Here is a 23,820-nt window from a genome sequence, read left to right as displayed (position 1 = left end):
GCACATTTTGTGGCCTCCCTGTTAGAAAGTCCAGCACCCAGTTGCAGAAAGAGGTTTTGAGTCCCAAGTGTTCAAGTTTTTGTGTAAGCTGCTGGGGAATGATTGTGTTCAATGCTGAACTGAAGTCTAGGAACAGCATTCGCACGTAAGAGTTCTTTGAATTTAGGTGGGTGAAGGCTGGATGGAGAACAGCAGTAATGGCCTGCTCTGTGGACCTGTTGGATGTGTATGCAAACTGAAATGGGTCATGGGAGGGAGGAAGGATGGACTTGACGTTCTGCATGACCAGCCGCTTGAAACACTTCATAATATTTGGAATCAGTGCTACAGGCCGATAGTCACTGTAACTAGTTGGGTGGGGCTTCTTTGCAATTGGAATTATTGTGGCGGCCTTGAAACACGTGGGAACAACCGCTTGGCTCAGGGAGATGTTAAAGATGTCCACGGCAAGATGAGCTCCATGGCACAGTCCTTTAAAATATGACCAGGTACAGTATGTTATCTGGTCCAGCTGCCTTGCGTGGCTTAATCCTAGAGAGGGTCTTTTTCACACTGGCTGCGGACAGACACACAGCCTGCTCGCCTGGGGGAGGAGTGGTCTTCTGTGCCGGTGTGGTGTTCTGTGTTTCAATGTGGCCAAGGAAGTCATTGAGGCTGTTCAGCAGAGAGATGTCACTATCACAGTTCTGAGGTGGGGGTTTATAGCCTCTGAGGGTTTGGATGCCCCGCCAGAGACTCTGTGCATCTCTAATGTTGCTGAAGTGTCCAGATATTTTCTTGCTGTATTATTAACTGGAAATTCTAAGGTAAAGGGCAGACAACTTTATGGTTTAAATCATGAGTTTAGCAGATACAAGGACAAAAGATATTAAAAAGCTTGTCCTACCAATTGTAATTTAATAAACATGAATAGACAGCATGCTTGTTTTGCCTTTTTGCCGATTCATCATCCAGAATAGCGGCAGTTTGTTCTCTCCAGGCGCAAGTGCATAGCGTTAGTGCTGCTAATGACACTTTGCACAGTGAACAAACCACTGTTTTGTTTTCTGATAATTTGAAGTACTCCCATTAATTTTGAAGCTTTTGGTCTTTGGAAACTTTTAAACTGAACCTCTTTTGCAAACAAGCCAGAATCTGCTGCAGCCGCCGTGAATTTCTAAAACTGCATTGGCTGGAGTCGACCAATGACTGAAACCAAAAACAACTGATGTAAGCATGCAGCATTTACATATTGATATTCTTCTTTTCTGGATTTTACTGGCAGTTGGCAACAGCTACGTAATGATAGGAAAGTAGAGCATTAGTTTTAAAAAATTATCACAGTATTTTAGAAATCAGAAAGCTCATATAAAATGTCCGTGCAGATTCTCAGTCATCCAGTGAAAAGCCTTCGACCTAAAAACCTAGTCCAGTTGATTTTTCAAAGTTTTTCTCAGCTCATATAAAAAAAGATGCATCGGTTAAAATATTAAAGTTGACATCATTGATTATTTCAAGCAAAATGACACAATTGTAATTTCATTATTGTTGGCATTGTACAATACTTGAACTCAGAATATAATCAATTTAAGAGAACAGGGCCAGAGGTTTTTATAACCGCATCAGAAGAAAAATGTTTTGCATCACTCAACAGTCAGGTTAAACTGATTTCAGTCTTTTGTAAACAAAGTGAACAGCTCTCATGCAACATTTTCCAGTGTTTGACAAAAAACACCACACAAATCCACACTCATCCATCTCCTAGAGAGGCTGAGGAGAAGCAGAGTAGAGCAGCTGCGTCTCTCTGTTGTTCTTCAGCACACAGAGCGCAGCTAATAGAGATAATCAGCTTGAATATGTTTGAGAGTGACCAGTCCTGGGCTGCTGGGTAGCCTGGGGTTAGAGGTGTCCAGCTGGCCCTCAGAGGGGGCTGGTTGTATAGGGCGGGGGCAGGGCTGAAGGTCAAAGGGGAGGAGGAGTGAAGAGCAGGATGGGGGAGGGTGGATGAGGTATTTGAAGGATTTTAGAGAAAGGAAAACCCCTCCACTTTTAAAAATGCGTAACACTTTGCCCTCCCCCATTCACTCATTCATTCATTCACACCCCTGGCCTCTTAATCTCAGTAGCACAGAAACACACACTGCCTCTCTTCATTTATGTAGTTATTGAATGGGCAGCTTCCTAGCGCCCCCCCCCCAAAATTCCAGCTTCTTAAATGAGAGGATTTCCTGCCTTTCGCACTATTGCATCACTGTTAGGAGTGCCACTTTTGATTCCACAGAAAATATTTAAATGAAACATGAATTGGTAATAATCTCAGTTTTAAAAATTCACAGCATATAAAAACAGCAGTGGGAGTTGTTTATGAAATGCACAGTGTATCTGACCCATTGTATGCTGTTGCCTTTCCACATTAAGCTATGGTTAGGCCTGTTCTTTTTGCTAAAGCAAACTGGACTAAACTAGTGAGCTGTGGTGAATAAATAATCATGACACAGAAAATATGAGAAGTACTGTGAGGAAGCAGTTTGGATTTTACACAGTGGATAAATGTGAGCTAAAATGGACTTTTTACAGTTTTTTATTTTTTATTCTTCACAATTACGTTAGCCGGGTCACTTCAGCGAGGCCGGGAGACCCTGTAAATGAACAAAAAATGAGCTTGACGTAATTTAGATCCGGTCATGTTGGGTGCATTAAAATGAATTCAAACAAACACTGCATTAAGTTTGTTCAGACTTCATTTTTAATCATACAGTTTGAAGACTCAAACTGTGGTAATCTAACATTTCATAGCACAAACAATACAAAATAAATTATTAAATTATTATTATAAACTATTCTTCAGTTGCAACCTTGGATAAACGGATATGGCGCACACGCAAAGGTTGTCTGCTTTGCGTGGAAGGTGGGGCAGTGCTATGACCTTGGTAAAGACTTGGCTGAAAAATGAAACACTAGCTTTTCCACTGAGGTCATGTGACATGCTGGTATGTACGGTCTCTTCAGCAGAGCCTCACCTATCCTTTTCTCAGCTTGACCTTAGTTTGCCTGAGCAACACTTTGTGCTCTAATGGATGGTTACTTCTGTCACTCTTCGTGTTCTTCAAATTCCAAGATATTACAACACAGATCTGCTCAGTTTAAATGCCAGATTCCAGATGCTGTTTAGGAAACCAGGTCCCACAGTGTACCTTTGATCTTCTTAATCAATAGCAATCATTTCAACATATACACATCATTCCCCATAGTTTATTAAATGTACAGCACCAGGTTATATACAGCTGAGATGCAAGAAACACCTCCTGCCATCTGGAAATCCCTTATAGTGTTTTGGTGTGTGTTTGTCTGTTTTTGGCTCCAGGTCAACATGGGAGTGAATGCTCACGCCAGATAATATGTAAACGCGCGCACACACACACACACACACACACGCGCTCATGTCCCCTGAGGTAGGATATTTCCGCCCACTCCACATCCATTATCTCCTCTGACTTCTGACCTCTTGCTTGGCCAGAGCGCTTTCTATCTGCGGTTTGATTGGTCATTTTGATCCTCTTTGTGTTCCACGCTCTACTCTTCTGGGAGTGTTGCGGTAAAGACAGAATGAGAGAAAATGGAGGTTGTGGGTACATCCCATTGACATATATACATTAAACATGGCATCACCACTTCCCTCCACTATGCAAAAGTGAAGCTAAAATATAGAGAATACAGTGGTTGCCATCTTGGTGTTTTTGCAGCCATATTTTGCGTCGTAGCGACAGCATTGAACCGCCAATCAAAGCTGTCAAATGAAATGAAATACACCTCTCTTTATTTCATCCAATAACTAAGAAACCTGCGAGAAAAATAACCACTTGTACACACATCGGCGCAATAATATCTACCAAAAACCACAGAAGTGACCTCTGGGAGGAATTTATCAGATTTGAACTTTGAGTTTATAGTTTGACTCATGTCCCATCCACTAACATGGAGGAGGCAGGATTTATGACTTATACTGCAATCAGCCGCCAGGGGCGTTCATGTAGCGCTGGTTTCATTTTTGTAAGCTGGCATGGTGTCCATATTTTATGCAGTACATCCCAGTTCCCTTATTTGATCATTCATTCTTAACCTGGAAATCAGGCCGTCCCTGGTAGGCTAGTGCTTAAGGCGCAGCGTGGAATCGTTATGGAAGACTGAATTTCCTTATATAAGCTCTAACTGACAGCTAAATCCAGTGTTTTCAGAATTGGCTGTCACTGACGTCTCATTTCTCTAAATACATGTTTCCTTGACTAAGACACAAGCAAAAGATTTACATAAGGAAAAAGTGGATGTAGTTAAGTGAATTGAGATCACACGAATAAGCAGAGGACAAAAAAATGGAGTGTGAGAAGTAAGAAAAAGAGCAAGTGAATGGGAGAGGAAAAAAAAAACAGGACAAAGAAATGGAACAATGAAGAAAAATGAATTAATTGAATGGTTATTAGTATTGTTCAAGATTATGCAGAAACAATTGCAAAAAGCTGGTTGCTTTTAAATGTCTCCTTTTCTCCCTCTCTGTTGACACCAGTTCTCCCCCCATTTCCTCCAGTATTCACTCCCTGCTGTTGCTCCTCTTGATGCCTGATTTAATTGACCCTTTAGCTGCCCACCTCAAATGGCTGGGCCAAGGAGAAAAGGGCCCTTTTGCCAGGCTTTGTTCTTGCAGACATGCTGTGGGGGTGGGCAAGTATGTGTCTTAAGACAGGGGTTGCAGATCACGACCTGTAAAGGTTTAGGTGACCTTTGATCCCTGCAGCCATTATCACAAAGGAAGCTTTATCCCACCTCCCCTTCGTCCCTGTGAGGTCCGGTTTACCCTGTGACCTCCCAGAAAATGCCAGAGAAAAAGCCAGATAAAACCACCAGGGGGGAAGGCAGGGAGACAAAGAGAAAAATGTCCCCAAATTGTGGGTTGTAAATGCTGAAGGCCTTGAAGGTGGAATTTTTCAAGTTTATGCCATGCCGTTGCTTTTTAGTGCAGCGGTATTTATCAAGGTAATGAAGAGGCTTTGTGTCCTTTCATTGTACACCTTCTCTCAAGCCTATGTGAGATCCCTTTTCATCACACACAGTCTTAACTGTTAATACAACACCAAAAGTAACATCTTTACATGTTGCCCTACAGGCCTGGCCACTGTTTGAACATTTTTGATACTATGATGCCTAAGATTTGGTACCAAAACTCAGTGTCAAGTCACTAAACCTCAAGTCTCAATTGTGTTTGAGTCAGTCACCAAAGAATAATCCGAGTAGAGGCCCTGTTACCAAGGTCGGAGTCATCAAGGTCTACATTGTAGCATTCCGATTCTTTTAACCATTGCTAACTCTGAGAGACGAAGCAGTCCAAGTAACTTCAAAACAGTGCTGATTTATTCAAAGGATCACAGGTAAAATTAACATTACACACTCAGGTATCTTCCACCTCCAAACTGCACGCAGGCAGCTGAAAGATGAAAGACCCTGAACCCACCAGGCCTATACATTATATCCCCTCGGTTGGGCTAGCCCCATACTACACAGAAACGTCAACCGCGACGTCTCTGTTACCAGCTTTGCAGCTGGTCATAGCAGTAGTCAAAACATGAAGCAAATCAATGTGCATGTGTGTGTGTCTGTTGATTAAGTGGTGTGTAACTAAAAACATTCTAACACGACCTCTAGTGACGTGTCATGACATTAAACATAAGAACATATTATGGCTAAGGCTACAGTTATACACGTGATAATAATAATATTAAACACCCTGTCTGCTGACAATCATCAACTTTCTATCTAGTTATCCTTGACCATAAGCATCCTGCAGCATTCATGAGAATGACTAACTAGACATCCTGTCTACTCTAAACATTCCTAATACAACAAGTATCTGACCAATATCTATCTGACTAAAAATACCTAACAACATTAAACAACTAAGACAGCTCTCACCATTTTATAATATGTTATAGACCCAATTATTATGGCTTGTTACAAAAAAGAAAAAAAGGTTTGTCCTCATCTCCAACTTCAGAGTCTAAATGCAGTTCCTGCTAGAGTCAGTCATCAGTGCTCAAGTCCAAGTCGAGTCTTGAGTCCTGAAAATCTGGACTCAAATCAGACTCTAGTCCAAGTTCTGGACTCGAGTATTACAACACTGCCAAAACTATATTTTTTCAATATTTTAGTTTGGAGAATATAAATATTTTTCACCTATGTCTATTTCTCACTGTTATATGGAGACATTTGCTTATATAAAACCTAGTCTAATGTGCCTAATAGATTCCTGATTTAAACATATCTGATCAAAGAATAAGTAACTAAGACTTGAAATCTAACTAAGTGTGCCATGCCAACCTTTTGACACGTTTTAGTCATAGCTAAAAAAAGTAATACAGTTCCATACTTCACTATGGAGCTCCAATCTTATGATGCACACAGAACAGAGGTCCAGCCCAGCAGGATGCTGCATCACTTAGTGCAGTGTTAAGTGACTTCCTATTCCTGACCCATTTTGCCTTTCCCCTTGTAATGGAGCCACCAAATGTGAGAAAGGAATAGATCACAAACTGGGCAAGTGTTTGTGCCAGGGAGGTGGTCACACACAATGTCCTTTCTTTTCAGCGTTTCCTGATCCTCTGCATCCTGTATCCCAGGCCAGGCAATGGTGTCCTGTTCAGTGCATTGTCAAGCCGTGGTGCAAAAGAGAGTTCTGTCTGATTTCTCTGTTCACTCTCCATTATCACTGCCAGCAAAACATCTGTGTTGTACTTCCAGCTTTTTCAGTTTTGCTTCAGCTCTTTGTTGGTTAAGCTGGTTAGATTTTGTGTCACACCGGTCATGATTGTGTCACTGTGTTTTGTTTCCCCAGCTAAGTATGGAGAAAGTGCAGGCCATGGCAGAGCAGGTGGAGATCAAAGCAAAGGTGGTACAGTCTGAAGTCAAGGCCCTTGTTCTTCGACACAAGAAAGCGTTGGAGGAGAGGGAGTGTGAACTACTGTGGAAGGTGAGCTGCTTCCTGCACGTTGATCGGCGCTCAGTCAGTGGGCAGTACCCTGGGCAGTGTTAGTTTTAATGTTGTTTTGGCCTGGCTACTAGCTTTCAGGTCGGTTTGGCACAATTTGCCACCAAGTATCAGGCACCTTGCTTTCTTTGCTTTTCACCCAGGTGTTGATGAGCCACAGTGGCTTCAGAAAGTGTTGAACCACCATCACTTTTTTTTACCCGAACTTCATTGTGTTGTGGATTTAATTTTAAATAAATAAAATTGCCATTTCTTTTTTTTTTTTTTTGCAAATTTATAAAAAATATTAAACTAAAATCTTATTTATGGAAGTATTCAGACCCTTTGCTGTGGCACTCCAAATGGTGGCCAGGTGCATCCTGTTTGCTTTAAAAACCCCAAGCCATGGAGTCCAAGGAACTGTCTGTAGAACTCTGATAAAATAGTTTGGAGCCATACATCATGGCGAGGTTATATGGATTACTGAGTGTAGATAGATGGGCAGAAAAGCAGTTTGTTATTTAGAATGAAATCTGCAACATAATAGTGTAGTGAAGGGGCCTGAATACTTTCTGAAGCTGCTGTATCCTGCTGACAAGGGTCCCATGTACAATGCTGTTGGTGAGGCATCCTTAATATGAATGTGTTATGATTATTCCAATGACTGTTTGTTAAATGCATGAATGGTTGTGACAGCCACATTAAAGGATAAAATAAATACATTCACTTTATTTGATAGGAGTCACATGAGCTGGCAAGGCCGTACATGAGGAGGAAAATACCATAAACATACTTTTTTGTAAACCATTAAAAAATGGATAGAAAGCAGCCACCGACATCATATCAAATGTCACTTTTGAGTAGCCTGCAACAGAAATTGTTTTTCAGTAGGTTAAATGAATTATGTTATGAGGGAGTGAGAAGGTACGCTTCAGAAACCCTCTGCAAGGGACTCTCGGGTTTATGGTTACCCTGAGGAGGAGATGGTTTTGGGTGAAAGAAAGAGCACTCACCCTGAGGCCCCTCGGTCCAGGCTAAGCTGTGCTTCCAAATCCCTAACCTGTCATAAACAGAAGGCAGCACTAAATGCATGCCATTGTACCAGTGAAGTCTCTAACACCAAAAATACAAACACAGAAAATTCAGATTGTATGGGCTCCAGCTGAAACCAGATAGTAAAATGTAGTAATGTGTTCAAATGTGCTGCTTTGGGCCTGACACAACACAACCGTCACTTCACCCAGACATGCACCAGTTCACCAAACCCTTACTTCTACCCTTACCTTCAGAGCAGGCTTAGCCACATTGTAAAAATTGACCTGTCTCTCACTCCCTCATGTCTTACAGCTCCTTTGTGCTTGTGCAAGTCAAAGTGCTAATGAGAAGGTTTTCACTTAGCCGTGTCCCTCTTTAATCCTTTTCCACCATCATAGGACTCGCTCTTTGTCCCTGACCTGATAAAGTCATTACAGGCAACCATACCACACCCACACACGCTGAGTTTGTGTGTGTGCCTTTTTCCTTCTTGCAAACGGACTGTTTTGCAATGTTTCATGTATTTAGACAGTTTGCAAACTGTTAAATTCATATTATTATTACATTTGAAAAATGTGTTGCTGCCAGTAGAAATATGGTTCCTGTGCATTTACTGTCTAAACACTCAAGTACATTTACGCACTGTGGTTTGACTGGTTTCTCCCCAGTATAAATACTCAATGTAAATGTGTAACTATGTGTTCAGTTGTGAGTTTTGCTGTGCTTTTTATGGTCTTTGTTTTCTGTGTACTATACTTTGAGGAATGATCGTGAGAATGTCAGGAAGATACTGGAAATGGCTCCACTAGCGTCTCCTGCAGCCGGTGTGATGGTTACCTGTGTTGAAAGGAAACCAGACACTGAATCCAGGAAGGTGCTCTGCAGTGACTCAGCATTGTTTCACTGAGCTAGAGAGATTGATGGCTGTGAGCTGACACCAAAAGAACTATGCTGTGACTCACAGGCATAACATGAGACACTTTAAAAGCTATGACTGGAAGTCTGGGTGTGTCTTGTGCCAGTGTGTAGGGCAGGAGTTCTGGTCTGTCATTAAACATTCTCCATGGTTTCTTCTCTGGTTTTTCCCTCTGTATTATGCTACTTACACACCAGTTCTACTGTTCTCCTCTTCAGTGGTTTTTCAGCCAGAGAACCAAAACTAGTTATCTGTCCATCAGGAACTTACCCTGAGCATTTGCTCCCAGTTACTATAAAGAGTAACCCAAGTCTCACAGGTGCAAATTGCAGTTCCACTTAGGCCAAAGATTAACAAAAGATCCTCTTTTGTGTCAAAACTCCTACACATAGAGGCAGCCAGGCTTCTTTGTTTGGTGATGTCAGGAAGAGCCCAGTCTCTGCTTCTCAGGTTCTACCACCCTCTTTAATGCTTTATGCTCCTTGTATTGTGACTGTGAAATATGTTGTGGTTAAGTGACTGACTGACTTTTAGCTTTTTTTTTTTTTTTTTTAACTCATTTTCTTCTTTTAGATTCTACAGTTTTTTGGATTCACTGTTTAACATGCAGTGTTGCACATTACCTTATTTTCTGCTTTTATACTGCTTTATCAAAAAGCTAAAAGGAAGTATAGCTTGCAACAGGTTATGTGTGATACAAGAAAAAGAAAAAGAACTAACAACCCTCGTAGCTCTGCATAAAATCTGCATAACTGATGTCCCCTGGTTTTATGAAATTTATCATCCTGTACAGTTCAAATATGTAAGGTGTCTTTTTCTGTAGTAGCAGTAATTTATTTTTGTAGGGCTGAATTTCTGCTTGAAGTCAGAAATCAGAGTGATTTGAAGTAATGGAAGCACTTTCGTGCTGGTGGCATGAAATGCTAAATAAATGTACATGCTGTCAAAAACCTAACCAAAAATCTGTAAAGTACTATTTCCCATCTGTGTCCATCAGCTCAGGCAAGTCCAGTAAATCCTATACTCAGTTAATGTTCTCTGTTACCTGTTTTTCTACCTTGCTTCTCTTCGCCTAACCCACATATTACCTGCCTGGTTTAAAAACATTTACTTCTTTCTTGTTCCTGAAAATCTGACAGTCTTGCTACAGTCAGCACATTGCTGCCATCCAGTGGACTAACTTGTTGTAACTTACGACCGAGGTTCCAAGGGACACTTTGTCTGTTATTCTACAATCAGTTATACTTCTAAAATTGAATAAAGTGGAAGATGTGGTTGCAAATGAGGGTAACCACACTGAGCAACCATAAAATACCAGAGTTGTTTTTTTTTTTTTCCAGACATATCAAGTTGTGTTATGGTGTCACCAGAAACCAGGAGTACTTTATAGAATACCCAAACTGTGTTACATCTGCCAAAACATTGTACTTTACAAGCAAGGATCAATAAAGCACCTTTGTCATGTGCTTGATCTTCCTCTATTAAAACACTGATATTCTCTCTCTTGTCAGGTGGAGAAGATCCGTCAGGTAAAGGCCAAGTCTCTGTACCTACAGGTGGAGAAGCTGCACCAGAGTCTGACCAAGTTGGACAGCACCATCACTGCCGTCAGCCAGATGTTGGATGAGGGCCGCCACCTAGATGTACTGCTGGCCAGGGAGCGAATGCTCACCCAGATACATGAACTCAAGGCTTTGAGGGGCCTGCTGCAGCCGCAGGAGGATGACCGTTTCATGTTCACTCCTCCAGACCAGGTAGGTGCTGGAACTGTGTAGACAGGTCATAAGCCAGTGGAATTGTGCTGTTTGGTTCATTTTAGAAACAGTGAAATCTTTTAAGAAAGATAAAGCAGCTGAATTTATTCCACTGTGGTCCCACAGGCTTTGTACATGGCCATCCAGTCTATGGGCCTGATCAGCAGTGGAGCCTTTGCCCTGGTCACCAAAGCTCATGGTGAAGGTCTGAAAAGTGCACTTCGTGGCAAGCCTGCCTCCTTTACTGTGATTGGCTATGACCATGATGGCGAGCCACGCCTTTCGGGCGGGGATGCAGTGTCTGCAGTGGTCATGTCCGTCACCGACGGTAACCTGTCTGCAGTGGAGGTAACAGATCACCACAATGGCTCATACACTGTCAGCTACCTACCCAAATGTGAGGGGGAGCACCTTGTGTCTGTGCTGGTGTGTAACCAACACATCCAGGGCAGCCCCTTCAAGGTGATGGTGAAGTCAGGCCGGAGCTACGGGTCCCTGGGCTCCCAGGTGTCATCCTTTGGGTGCGAGGGGGAGGGAGATGGTCAACTGTGTCGTCCCTGGGGCATCAGCGTGGACAAGGAGGGGTATGTGGTGGTGGCTGATCGCAGCAACAATCGCATACAGGTACAGCACAGCTTTCAGCTTGTCTCTCTACAGTCACGTATGGTTAATGGTTGCTTTTTTTTATCAAATCACTTCTCTAGCTAGCCAGTGTCAGAGGTTTATTGGTGTTTGAGGAAAAGATGAAAACTAAGCCATTAAATTTAGGAAAAGCAAATGCAAAGAAAACTGGTGTTCAGCATGTTCTGCATTTACAGCTGTCAAAGTGACTCCGCCATCTTCTTTTCTCTCTGTTCTACCATAACTTCCGGCGCCGACAGTGATGGCGACCGTGGTCACTCGCGCTCTCTTGTGTTGTTTTTCTTTGTTTTCTTGGTCTTTTGCAACTCATCCCGGATTACTTTTACCAGAGAAGAACTGTTAAATATCAGACAGCTCACACCAAACTACCTTCCTCCGATTTTTGTGAATGAAGAATGCTGTATGGACATTCGCATCGGAGGTGCAGCGGCAATATACGGGACCTGGAAAAAACGCCACCGTGGAAAGCAGGCAGGTGCCTTGGTGCGGTTACAACAGAGGGGAACATGGACCTCACTCCCATCTATTCACCCGGCTAATTTCCACTCCCTGGTCAACAAAATGGATGAAATTCTTCTCGTCAACAGGACTAACTCTGACTTTGCACGCTCTGCTGCTTTGTGCTTCATGGAGACCTGGCTCAGCGACTTTAATCATGGACAAATCTCTCCCATGAACTGCCCAAATACAGACAGCACGTCACCTGTGAGAATGTGTGTGTGTGTGTGTGTGTGTGTGTGTGTGTGTGTGTGCACCCACAAAGTCCTTCTGCATATACAACAACAACAAGCCCTGGTTTACAGCAAGACTCAAGCAGCTTCATCGTGCCAAAGAGGAGGCTTACACAAGTGGGGACAAGACTGTGTACAGCCAGGCCAGGAACACACTGACAAAGGAGATTGGAGCAGCAAAGAAGAGCTATTCTGAAAATCTGAAAGCTCAGGTTTCAGCCAGCAACCCCTCGTCTGTGTGGAGAAGCCTGAAAAGCATCACTGGCTATAGGAAACCATCCCCCATTGCTGTGGAGGACTGTCAACTGGCATACGACCTGAATGTATTCTACTGCAGGTTTGACAAACAACACTCCCCCCTCAGCCTCCCCACCTCAGATCCAGCAGCTGCTCCCCTGATAATCACCATCCTTCTCTCCAGCCCCCCACCTCTAGTGATCTGTGAAAAGGATGTGCGTGGCCTTTTTAAAAGACAAAGGATCCGAAAGGCACCAAGCTCCTAAAGTTTGCTGATGATACAATGGTCATTGGTCTCATCCGAGACAGCAACGAGTCAGCCTACAGACGGGAGGTTGAGCAGCTGGTCCTGTGGTGTAGCTGCAACAACCTGGAGCTGAACACACTCATGACAATGGACTTCAGAAAATGCCCCCACCCCACCCCCACCCTACCCCTCACCATACTTGGCAGCACTGTACCAGCAGTAGAGTCCTACAAGTTCCTGGGCTCCACTATCTCCAAGGACCTAAAGTGGAGTTACAGGTCACTGTGCACCAAGACAACCAGGCACAGGGACAGTTTATTCCCCCTGGCCATCACTCTGATGAACACTTAACCAGTGACCATATGATTGGACAATAACCCTCAGTGCAATACCTGTAAATATACCTCGTACAGATTATACAGACTCGTACAGGTCTCTAGTTTTAAGTACTCTGTTTTTATTCCTATTTATCTCATTTCAATGAACATTCCTTTGTCTGTCTGCATTGTTTACTGCCTGTCTGTACTGCTTATTTTGCATTGTATGCACTAGTTGTTGGTTGTTAATTATTATATTTGTTATATTACACAGCCTTATGCTGGTTTACTGCTTACTTGCCCCTTGCATGGGGATATGTACATACGCATTGAGAGCCGATGTACCAGAGTCAAATTCCTCGTGTGTCCGATGCACCTGGCCAATAAAGCAGCTTCTGATTAGTTTCAGTCTTAGTTACTTTCCTGAAACCAGCAGTTAAATTGCATTTAGAGTGATTATATATTATTTGTCATTCACCCATCAGTGCTAATTTTTGAACTGACATGTTTATGTAGCAGGGAGTCTGCTTGGCAAACATTGTTGGAAGTGCATAAAGCTTATTTCTTTCTCCTTTTTGTCTTCATGTGCATGCACACCCACACTTGCAAAAAGTAGTCTTTTTGTTTTATTAAATGCAGTATGTGTTACGGTTTCACGCCACTCTGCTTCCTGTATTGGTGTTTTCGTTCGCCCTGTCTCTCCCTACTGTTCTGTCACCGCAATTAGCCTTCATTTCACTCACCTGCGGCAGGTTGTCTCCCGGTCCCGTCGTTTGTGTGGTTTGTTGTGTGTGTGTACATATATATATATATATATATATCCACACACACACCCTGTCTTCCGCCACCTCTTTGCTGGTTCATTCCACGCATGAAGTTGTTTCTGGTTCGTACCTGTATTCATCCCGTCTTGACGAGTGGTTCCTATGCTGTTACTGAGAGACTCCTGTCATGCACCTGCTGCTATTACTTCTCTTTTCAAGTAGAACCCACGGAGTGAGTACTTTCCCCTCCTCGTTGTTACCTGTTTGCCAGCGCCCTTATGCAGTATATGTACCTGAACACCGCGCCATTGTTTACCTGATTGCTATGCTACCCTGTGTACCTGACTGCCTGCTGCTCTGCACCTGCCCTTCCTCTGGTTCCTGTGTCCCTCCTGCTGCCGGCTCTCGTGCTCGTCCTCTGGTTCCTGTGTCCCTCCTGCTGCCGGTCCTCCTGGTCTCCTCATCCCTCCTGGGTCCCTCCTGGTCTCCTCGTCCCTCCTTGTTGCCTCGTCCCCCTGGTTTCCTATTCTTCCTGGTGAACTTCCTTGTCTGTCCCGGTCGCCTCTGCACTTCGGGCCTGGCCGAGGCGAGCTTGCCCTCCACCACTCAGCATACCTGTCTGTCCTTAATAAACCTTTTTTCCTTAGCTCCTACTCCTCCTGGTTGTTTCTGTGTCTACACCTGGGGTCCACACTGCACTCACACATAACAGTATTATTTAGGACTCAAAGATGGAAAAAAAAGAAACTATAAATAATACAGACATTAATAAAACAAATAGGCTCAGTGTTAAGTGTAGAATGTCAGGAAAGCTCACAGCTTAGCAAACACTTGAGCTTGAGCGGTACTCAACATGTTCAATACTGGTGCATAGTGAGGGCTCCAGTGTAACATTAAACAAAAATCAATACATAATGTCTCTTCTGAAATTCGATCTGTTCTTGTTCCTACTCTCTGCAGATATTCAAGCCTTGCGGTGCCTTCCACCATAAGTTTGGCTCTCTGGGTTCTCGGCCTGGTCAGTTTGATCGCCCCGCTGGGGTTGCATGTGACAGTCAGAGACGAATCATTGTGGCTGATAAGGACAATCATCGTGTGCAGGTATGAAAACCCATCTAGACACGATCAAGTCATTAGAATGTCCAAGAGGAAAGTAGCATGAAAAATGTGAAATTGAGTAAGTTAGTAATCATGTTGGCTTCTGAAAACATGTTTACTCACATATTGTCTTCTGTTCATGGGCTAACATTTCCTCATGTTTACTCTCCCTCTACTCCACATGTAAATATGTTGGGCCTTAAGACATTTGCTTTGTCTGACAGGTGTTTACTTTTGAGGGCCAGTTCCAGATGAAGTTTGGGGAAAAGGGTACCAAGAATGGGCAATTCAACTATCCTTGGGATGTGGCCGTCAACTCTGAGGGGAAGATCCTGGTCTCCGACACCAGGAACCACCGTGTGCAGCTCTTCACCCCTGACGGCTCTTTCCTCAACAAGTATGGATTTGAAGGGGCCCTGTGGAAACACTTTGACTCTCCCAGAGGAGTAGCCTTTAACCACGAAGACCACCTGGTGGTGACCGACTTCAACAACCACCGGCTCCTGGTCATCCGGCCAGACTGCCAGTCAGCTCGTTTCCTGGGTTCAGAGGGCACTGGGAATGGGCAGTTTCTGCGGCCCCAGGGTGTCGCTGTTGACCAGGAGAACCGCATCATCGTGGCTGACTCCCGCAACCACAGAATCCAAGTGTTTGAGCCCAATGGGAACTTCTTATGCAAATTTGGCACACAGGGGAGTGGTGTTGGACAGATGGATCGACCCTCTGGTGTGGCTGTGATGCCCGATGGAGTCATTGTGGTCGTTGACTTTGGTAATAATCGTATCCTCAAGTTCTAAAAAGAAAAGCATATTTTTGCGTTCTCTTTCTCCATTTGTCCTTTTGCAGTGTTTTAGATGGAGCAAATGGAGGAGAGACAACGAATCCACAGACACAGCAGTAGGAGAGCTCAGAGAGAATTGAGAGCATGTTGAAATTAAGGGAAGTTAAAGCCTATAGATTTTTGTCATTTTCATTGAAAGTTAAGATATTCAGATCAGATATCCAAGGTGTGTATGACAAAGAGGGCCTCTACAAATAGATCATCAGTACTAAATGAGCCATATTTCCCTCTTTCTGTCTCAGCTGCTCTGAATTCTCTCTACGCTCTTCTTAAGTTTCCATCTCAGGGAATTTCACATTTTTCTTGAAATCTTGTACCCTCTGCTCAATACCTACCTCATTTAGCTCTTTATGAATGTACTCATAGTCACTGAGCAGAGGTTTTAGTCTGAGAAGTTTTACAAAGAAGAAAAGTCTACCTCTATACTTTGTTATTTAAGACAGACAAAAAAGGAACAGACTCCTCATGTGGTATTTGCACAGGATTAATGGAGTTCTTGCTGTGCATTAAAAGTGAACCTCCTGAATGTTGAGCTGAGACATGCTGAGTCAGTACTCTCTGTAGAGGGTGCAAGATCTATTGTCATTACTGTGCTCAGACAGGAGACTAGGGTACAGTAATGTCCTTTCATGTTTTACGATTTTTTTTTTTTATTATTTGCGCATCGACCCTAGTCTCTTTTGTGGCTGTGTGGAGTTTGTAGTGTTATGATAGCCTAAGAAGAGCACGTGAAGTGATGCCAAACTTGATAGTTTCAAAATTAGCTCAGGTCAGGGTAGGACTGATTAAAATGATCAGTACTTTTCAGGCTTTCCCTCTAGCTTTACTGGCAAATTTGATTAATTTATTAATGAGAAAAAATAGTTATGAAATCATCTCCAAAATAATCATTCAAATGACCTCCCAAATAAACCCCATAATAAAATTATCTAAATATTTAGCACGCGCTAATTGTGTCTCATAAGACTAATTTTTTTTTTTTTCTTGGTAGAATAAAACAGCTTGTGTTGCTACTATCCAGTCATTTGTATGAATTACTAAGATAAAGAGAAATGTCTCCTCCAAAAGTCAGGATGCACAAAAGGATTTTGAATATTAATCTATGGGGATCTGGAGATCTATCAGCAATCTTTATATAGAGATTTTATCATAATATTGAATGACAGCTTTTTGATGAGGCATGCTGTGTGACAAAAGCCTCAGATATAGACACCTAATTTGGCCATTCAGAGGATGTTAATGACATAAAATTTAAGGCCTAATATTACAATCCTTCGGATTTAGATTGTGGTTGAAAGCCACTCCCTTCGGGGCCTGGGGTTTAGTCCGTTTCAGTGAGTGGACGTCATCACAAAGCCCTGTCCTGTTTATTGATACTTGGAGTTGAGGAGATATATTCAGATTGAGCGCTTGTAGACCACTCCTCTAAGGACGGCAGTCTACAGACGATCTACTGGACTCAACCAAAGTTAGAATTTCTGCACAGTGGCCAGCTGTAGCTTTGGCAATTAAGGAAACTAAAAATCCCCTTTTAAACCATTGTTGCTGGGAAGTGTAAAGTTCACAGAACTCTGAGTTGAGTTCATAGCACTGTTTGTGTTGAGCTTAGAAAAATAAAAGGGTGATTTGGTCACAGTTTAAATACTTTCAGATCCCCCTAAGATCAAGCAGGTCTGAAAGGATTTGAGACGACATCCTCTCAATCTGTCTGCAGAGATATACCTGCACCAAAGAGAACCCCTTGCTCCCCTTCACATTTATCACTTCAGCTCACCAAACAGTGCCCCAGTATTATCGGCATTAGATGGCCCAAAGGCTCAAATTGGCATCTCAGATTAGTGTTTGAATTCAAAACGAATTTCCTTAGAGACTAAGAGATATGAACTCCTTGTGGTGAAATCAGCATGGGGTTTTGAATTCCCTTTCTTTTGTTCAGTCTGTGTCCCAATGGAAGCACAAAGACAATTACAGTTCTGTTGGCCGCTTCCTCAGCCTAGCAAACACCTGTGAAAAGATTTACCGACTGGCTCTCACCTCTGAGGAGAGGGCCTGTCTGCACATAACCTGGATTTACATCCTCACATCTCAAATATCCTGTACCTCGCCGGTTGTTGTACCCACTTTCTTGAATTTCCATTTTTCTACTCCAAAATACCTCAAGTATGTCTCTGATAGCTACTGTACATTTAAATACCTCAACTTGTTTCTCTTTCTAAATACCTTGGTTTTACTCTTTTATGTAAGCATACCTCATCAGATATGTATGTATGTATTACAGATGTACCTCGTTCTTTCTTCTTGTGTTACAGTGCAGTACATGTCCCATAGCTCTAGGACCAAAGATCATGGTACTGTTTCAGGTTGGTGGTCACTTGATCTTGCAGCCCTGACCAAATTTTTGTTTGTTGAATCTACTGTCATTTGCCCGGTAAACTATGCCTTGTATCACCAGGAAACCAAATATTTCATTTGAAAGCATTGTGCCAAAATGATCTGTAAGAGTTTTATGCCAAACAGGGTTGGTGTTTGGACCACGCTATTGTAGACAACAAATGTCACTGGACCATTATATCATAGATGCAAATGTTAAATCGGAGAACCCGAGGATAAATCCTCGCTCTCTGATTGGATGCACTTAATAGGGCTGGGCCCCATTTATATTTACCTCATGATGATTCTGAACATGCAGAGTCCACTTGTAAGTGCATGTTGATGGTGAGCCAGTTTGAGTCCACATACCCTGCTGCTTTGAACCCAACACCTTGTTTCACCAATGGATTTATTTTTTTTTTTGCTTTTCAGTATTACTCTGTTTTGTTTTAATTAAGATTGCAGAATTCTGTCTTTAAGATCCTTAGGTCTTCACTCTTAAAGAGGAAAAATGTATTTTAAGCCTTTGTCTTTCATTTTGTTGCATGCTTTAAAAAGTCCTTGTATTATAATGACGTCTCTCAGATGGGTGTTGGAAAACTCAGATGGGATGGGTAACTGACTATTGGGATGGTTTTACCAAAATATATACCCAAAGATTTGTATGTGTGTTAGGATTACATTGGATGGAATTAACCTTTTGACCTTTGCGATTGTATTTCCTGTTCTCTAGAGGCCCTGCAGAGCACAACCTGTTCAGCCAGCCATGCCTCGATGCCGAAGGCTGGTGTGCCCCCCTGACCATTAGTGCTGAATTTTCTTTAACCGCATAATATGGGTAGACATAATAACAGATCTCAACAAGCCCTGTAGCTTTAGAAGACTGAAAAAAATAATCGAATAATGATTGCTTCATAAGGTGGCCATTTTGTGTTTGACTAGTAATTGGAGTGCTCTGGTTGTCATGTGAGAAGCAGCAGGTTTCTCTAGCACAAATTAGCAATCACTTCCCCTCCTCTTCTCTTTAAGAATCCAGGAAGTGCGCTGATGGCTGCCGAGCATGTGCTCAGTTGATTGTACTTCTACTTTTGGGGGGAGAGGGGGGTGTCCACCATTTATTTGTAACCCCTCACAATTTTCAGAGGGGGAAAAAGCAAAGCTGCGCCAGGTGATGTGTGCAAGGTTGTAGACCTCCTTTTAAGTGATTGTATCCTTGAAAGAAAGAAAAGGGTTTGAAAGTTTAGAAAGGAAAACATTTTTAACTCAGGTAGTTCTCAGCAGCCCTGCCCTGCAGGTGTCTTATTGAAACCTTTCCTGTAGCAATGTAGTGACTTATTTTCCTTGTTATGACCTTTCAGTACTAGTCTGACTCTAGTGTGTGTCCCCACTGACATTTTATGAAAACAAATTATTTCTCAATCTGAAAAGTGTTGCCTTTGATTATTTTCCACTGATTATTCTTTTTGTATTTTGTTTTTGCCGTTTTTGTTTTTCTTTTACAAATAAGTACAAATACTTCACACCACTTGATGCTCATTGACCCTTTTAGAATGTATGTTGTGAAGAAAAGGGTTAAATGGAATCTTGTTGATGCCCACTTGCTACAACCAGCCACTGGTAGAATTACAAGACACAACAGAGCCCACAGAAGACAGGTAGTTTTTCTCTAACAATTGGTGCTAAATGTTGCACACCAACAATGCCTGTAGTATGTGGCTTAATGGAACATGCAGCGCAGTATTCATTTATATACAAGCTTTAACATCAGCCAAGATGGGAGGTGTTCGGCCTGATGAGATAACAGCTCACTGTGTCTACACGCTCGTTTCTGTGGTGTCACATTTTCCTCATCAGTGTCTGTGTGTGGAGTGGGCATTGTGTTTGTGTTCTTGTCTGAGCAGAAATCCACTGAATGTATCCTCCTCACAGTCCAAGATACAGGGCGAGCGAGCATGGCCAGCTGAGTTTAGATGGGTGCTGCTGGCGCTTCCTCATCCAGGCCGCCATGTGCGAGTGTGTTTATCACTCAAACCTCGTGTATACATTTGCCGACACACCTTCCCTCCTTCTCAACACACTCGCACATCGGGCTGAGTGGAAATGCAAATGTTGGGTCTTCAGTCTAAATAAGGCAGAGGAGACTATAATATATTGGCCACTTTCTGCTCTCTCTGTACTCTGTGGACTTTAAACATTTCCTATGCAGTTTTTTGTTTGCTTTTTGTTTACACTTAAATAAAGTTGTTTCTTTCACTTCAAATTTTTTGGCTCTTTGTTTGCTCTTAACTTTCAAAAATACAAAAAATTATTTGTGTTTCACTCGCTAAGGATTTTTAATGCTGCCAGGTTATATAGATTATATAACGCCTTCATAATACACAACAGATGTATCTCTGTCTGGTTCATTGTTTTCATATTCCTCACCACAGAGAATAGTTTTTTTTGTCTTAAAATGACGAGTTCCAAGAAGCTCTCCTAATATATGGATCTTAATTAAAGTTGTACATTTATTTATGATATTGCCATCCTGGTTAAATCATGGCACTACTGGGGAATGTGTGCCTGTGTATATGCATTTCACACACAACTCATCTTTCCATATGGCTCATTTGCCAATACTGACATTAAGAATTTCCTAGGTCTCCTTCTCAGTTATGATGTTTTATTTTGACCGGCCTTGTTCTGTGGGAGTTTGAAATCTCAGAAATCTTATCAAAATCCAAAAACTCTGCTGTCCCAGTCATTTAAACTAAGGCCTGACTTATTAAAAAGTTAATAGCGTGGAGTGGATTTACTAATGGGATAAATTGAATTGTGATCCTAAAATATAGCTTCATCTGTCCTCCACTGGAATAAATCAAAAACAAATATCTCATTAAAAAAAAAAGAAATTAACCGAGACTTTCTGCCTGCTCCTTAAGATGGTTTTAATGTAAAACCAAAAGCTTAAGAAAACTGCCACCAAGGTTATGTCCTATTTTTGAAGTATCTCTAAGCAGGTCATCCTCCTGCGGATGCATTCACACATTGATGAATGCATCCTGGGCTGTCACGCCCCTAGTGGAGATGACCGGAAGGAAGCCACAGAATGTGAGATCTTGGCTGATCAGAGAGGTCAGAGGCCAGCTTGTAGCTGCAGGGTACTCGGCTTCTAGCTCAACCTTATGCCTACTTTTTCTAGAAGAATTTGATCAGCTGTGGGCATATATATGGAACTACAACTAAAGTAAAAAGAGAGAGAAGCATGTCATAATGTATTGAGCCTGGTCAGCCAGAGACAGATCTATTTTATGCAGAGGAACACAAACATGCCCGTCTGGCTGCTGTGCATCTTGGTCCAGCAGGGCTGTTGTTGCTGAATAAATTGGTGTTTTGTGCTGACTGACTGCAGTGCATGAATACCAGCTGGGTACCACAATGATGTTTCAACATGACATCTTCACTGGGTAATGGTGAACATGTGACCCAGAAGGCCCATATACAGCTTCGAAGTTGATGATGATTCAGCCCATGATACTCAATTACAGATTATATGGTGCAATTAAATATTGTATTCCCTAAAGTGAAGCTCCTCTCAATATAATGAAGTCAGGATTAGGATTAATACATCTGTACCACTTTATAATAAGACTGCTACTCTTATACTTCAGTAATAATGCATGAATTATTGCAAAAATGAATTAATGGTACTCACCATTAAATAATCTAGTGACTATAGCTTTCTGTAATTAATTCATACTCAATAGATCCTCAGTTAAAGAATTTTTTATTTTCTTTATATTTTATTTATTTAGTTAGTTGAAGAAGTGATATTTAATATAGAAGAAAGTACTGCACTAAAACCAAAATAATTTAGCAGGTGCAATTTGGCAAGTTGGAGGACATGTTGCTGGCATTTTGTTACCGATCTTCCTGTGCTTTTATTGTCAAATTGTTTGTAGCTTGCAAATGTGTAATAGAACTGGGTAATGCCACATGGGCAGTTGTGTATAGAGAGGCTGAACAAATGCATGAGACTGAAATGAACCTTTGTGGTACTGGAATGCAACTAATTTGGCTGTAGTTCCCTGCCGTCACAGCTTGATGTCAGCAGTGCTGCATTTCACAGTCACAATCGCCACAAGAGAAACACTCTGGATTAATGGTATTACAGCACAATTGTGGTACATATTATTTTGTTTTTGTGGGATGATTATCTTAAAGTGGAGGACTGGATAACAGTATGTGCAGTGTACACAGACACATCTGTGTGACTGAGATCTATTGTTCTGAGGCATCTTTCCAACTAAATAGAAGCAACAGTAGAGTGAAGGCTGGAAGCAATGAGAGAAGTGATGGTTTTAACAGGGATAAGTTGTGAACTGCAGGTTTGCACAATTACAATAACATAGCATGGCATGACACAATGTAGCGGATCACACACAACAGCAGGCCAGTGAGACCTGAGACATCTCCTGAGCACAGAACTGGGAAAGCAGGAGCAGAGGAGCTCCTGTAAGTGTGAGCCCCCAACAGATGGCTGGGAGGACCTCGGCGTGTTTGCATCCATGCTTGCATCTACTGTATGTGTATGAGTGGCTGTACGTGGCTCTCAGAGGAGCCAATTAGCTGTAGCAGACTGAGAAAGTGCCACAGAACAGAAAGATCCAGACTGTTTGGCTTTGGTGGGAGAACAAACTCTCCTGCTCTGCCAGAATCAGGTGAAAGCCTGAGCCACCTTGAGTCACCAAAGAGCTGGAATACATGCTCATAGTTTTACTCTACTTATTTGTTTGCACTTTGAACTGAGAGGAGGCTCATGTTTGAAGGATCCAGGAACTATAATGAAGGCACCTCAGTCTAGTTAAAATGAAATTAATAATCATATGTGTAAATTGTGTAAAGTAAGAAATGATCAATTATAGCCAATAACTAGAAGGAGAGGTTAGTGTGTCTGCGTTTATTTATAGCTGTTGGTTAGGTTCTTCAGAAACCAGCACTGTTAACAGCTAACAGACTACTGGCTACATTTGGTAGCAGTTGTTGAGCTCATGTAAGAGAAGGAGCATGTGATTGGCTGAAAGATGAGGAGGCAGTTAAGACAACACTGTGATAAAAAAAAAAAACACACACACACTGAAATAAAAGTGTCTTTTAAAATAAGAATGATGAAATAACATTTCATAACAACAGAGTGTGAATTATTTTTTTATTAATTTCACCAATTACATTTATACATTAAAATGTTTTTCATGGTTTTATTCATATGATTATTTATTTCATAATTAGGCTTTGGGGCTTAAAATTAAGCATCTCAATCTATTTTTCCTCAGGAAAAATTGAGATGCTGTATGTTTCTTGACTTGTAGACAACCTCAAGTAAATACTGCTTCATTTGGTTTTCATTTTAACCAAGATTTCCGTTTGAGTAAGTCAGAAAAGACCTTGCTGCTTGTCTTTGTATTAACCTGAGATGTGGCAGCATGGGTGGATTTGACCAGTCTGATGCTGCCGTCTCATACAGACCAGAGCATGCAGCTGATGTATTCTTGACGTCAAGGTGACGGAAGGCATGACATAGTCGAGACCCAAAGAAGATGTGATTCGCTCAAGGGGCCTTCATATCCGATTCAACCCTGGTCTTGAGGAGGGCTGAGGAGATATCTGTTAGGAAGGAGGAAAAGAGGAGGGGCAGATATGTGACAGCAACTCCAGAGGAAGGAAAACTGAGAGATACACTGATTTTGTCTTGTGTTTCACACGCTTCAAAGACTTTTCAAGCACATTGACTCCAGCTCACAACCAAGAGATGTTTACGCTCTGGCTCATCATGGAGACATGAGATAATGAGCCTTTTCACCCAGAAAAATAACAAGATGCACACAGTGAAGACATGAA

The 23,820-nt window shown here is 42.1% G+C and overlaps 1 protein-coding gene across 2 annotated transcripts in view; it reads left to right on the top strand.

Annotated features, from left to right (window-relative positions):
• The window catches only part of trim71 (tripartite motif containing 71, E3 ubiquitin protein ligase), a 41,786-nt gene extending 21,583 nt beyond the window's left edge, over window positions 1-20,203 (top strand). The window contains exons 3-8 of one of the 2 annotated variants that reach the window (XM_020586290.1): window positions 6,860-6,994; window positions 10,454-10,696; window positions 10,823-11,044; window positions 11,144-11,320; window positions 14,595-14,735; window positions 14,957-20,203. In XM_020586290.1, the coding sequence (XP_020441946.1) occupies window positions 6,860-6,994; window positions 10,454-10,696; window positions 10,823-11,044; window positions 11,144-11,320; window positions 14,595-14,735; window positions 14,957-15,529 (1,491 nt within the window). In that variant the 3' untranslated portion in view covers window positions 15,530-20,203. Of the gene's footprint in view, window positions 1-6,859; window positions 6,995-10,453; window positions 10,697-10,822; window positions 11,321-14,594; window positions 14,736-14,956 lie in introns of both variants that reach the window. The other variant, XM_020586289.1, reaches the window with a different exon arrangement.
• Window positions 20,204-23,820: the final 3,617 nt, after the last annotated feature.

Source organism: Monopterus albus, unplaced genomic scaffold, assembly GCF_001952655.1.
Source record: "Monopterus albus unplaced genomic scaffold, M_albus_1.0 scaffold402.1, whole genome shotgun sequence".
Classification (NCBI taxonomy): Eukaryota; Metazoa; Chordata; class Actinopteri; order Synbranchiformes; family Synbranchidae; genus Monopterus; species Monopterus albus.
Note: the sequence above shows the minus strand (reverse complement) of the source record. Positions and strands in the feature narration are given on the sequence as shown.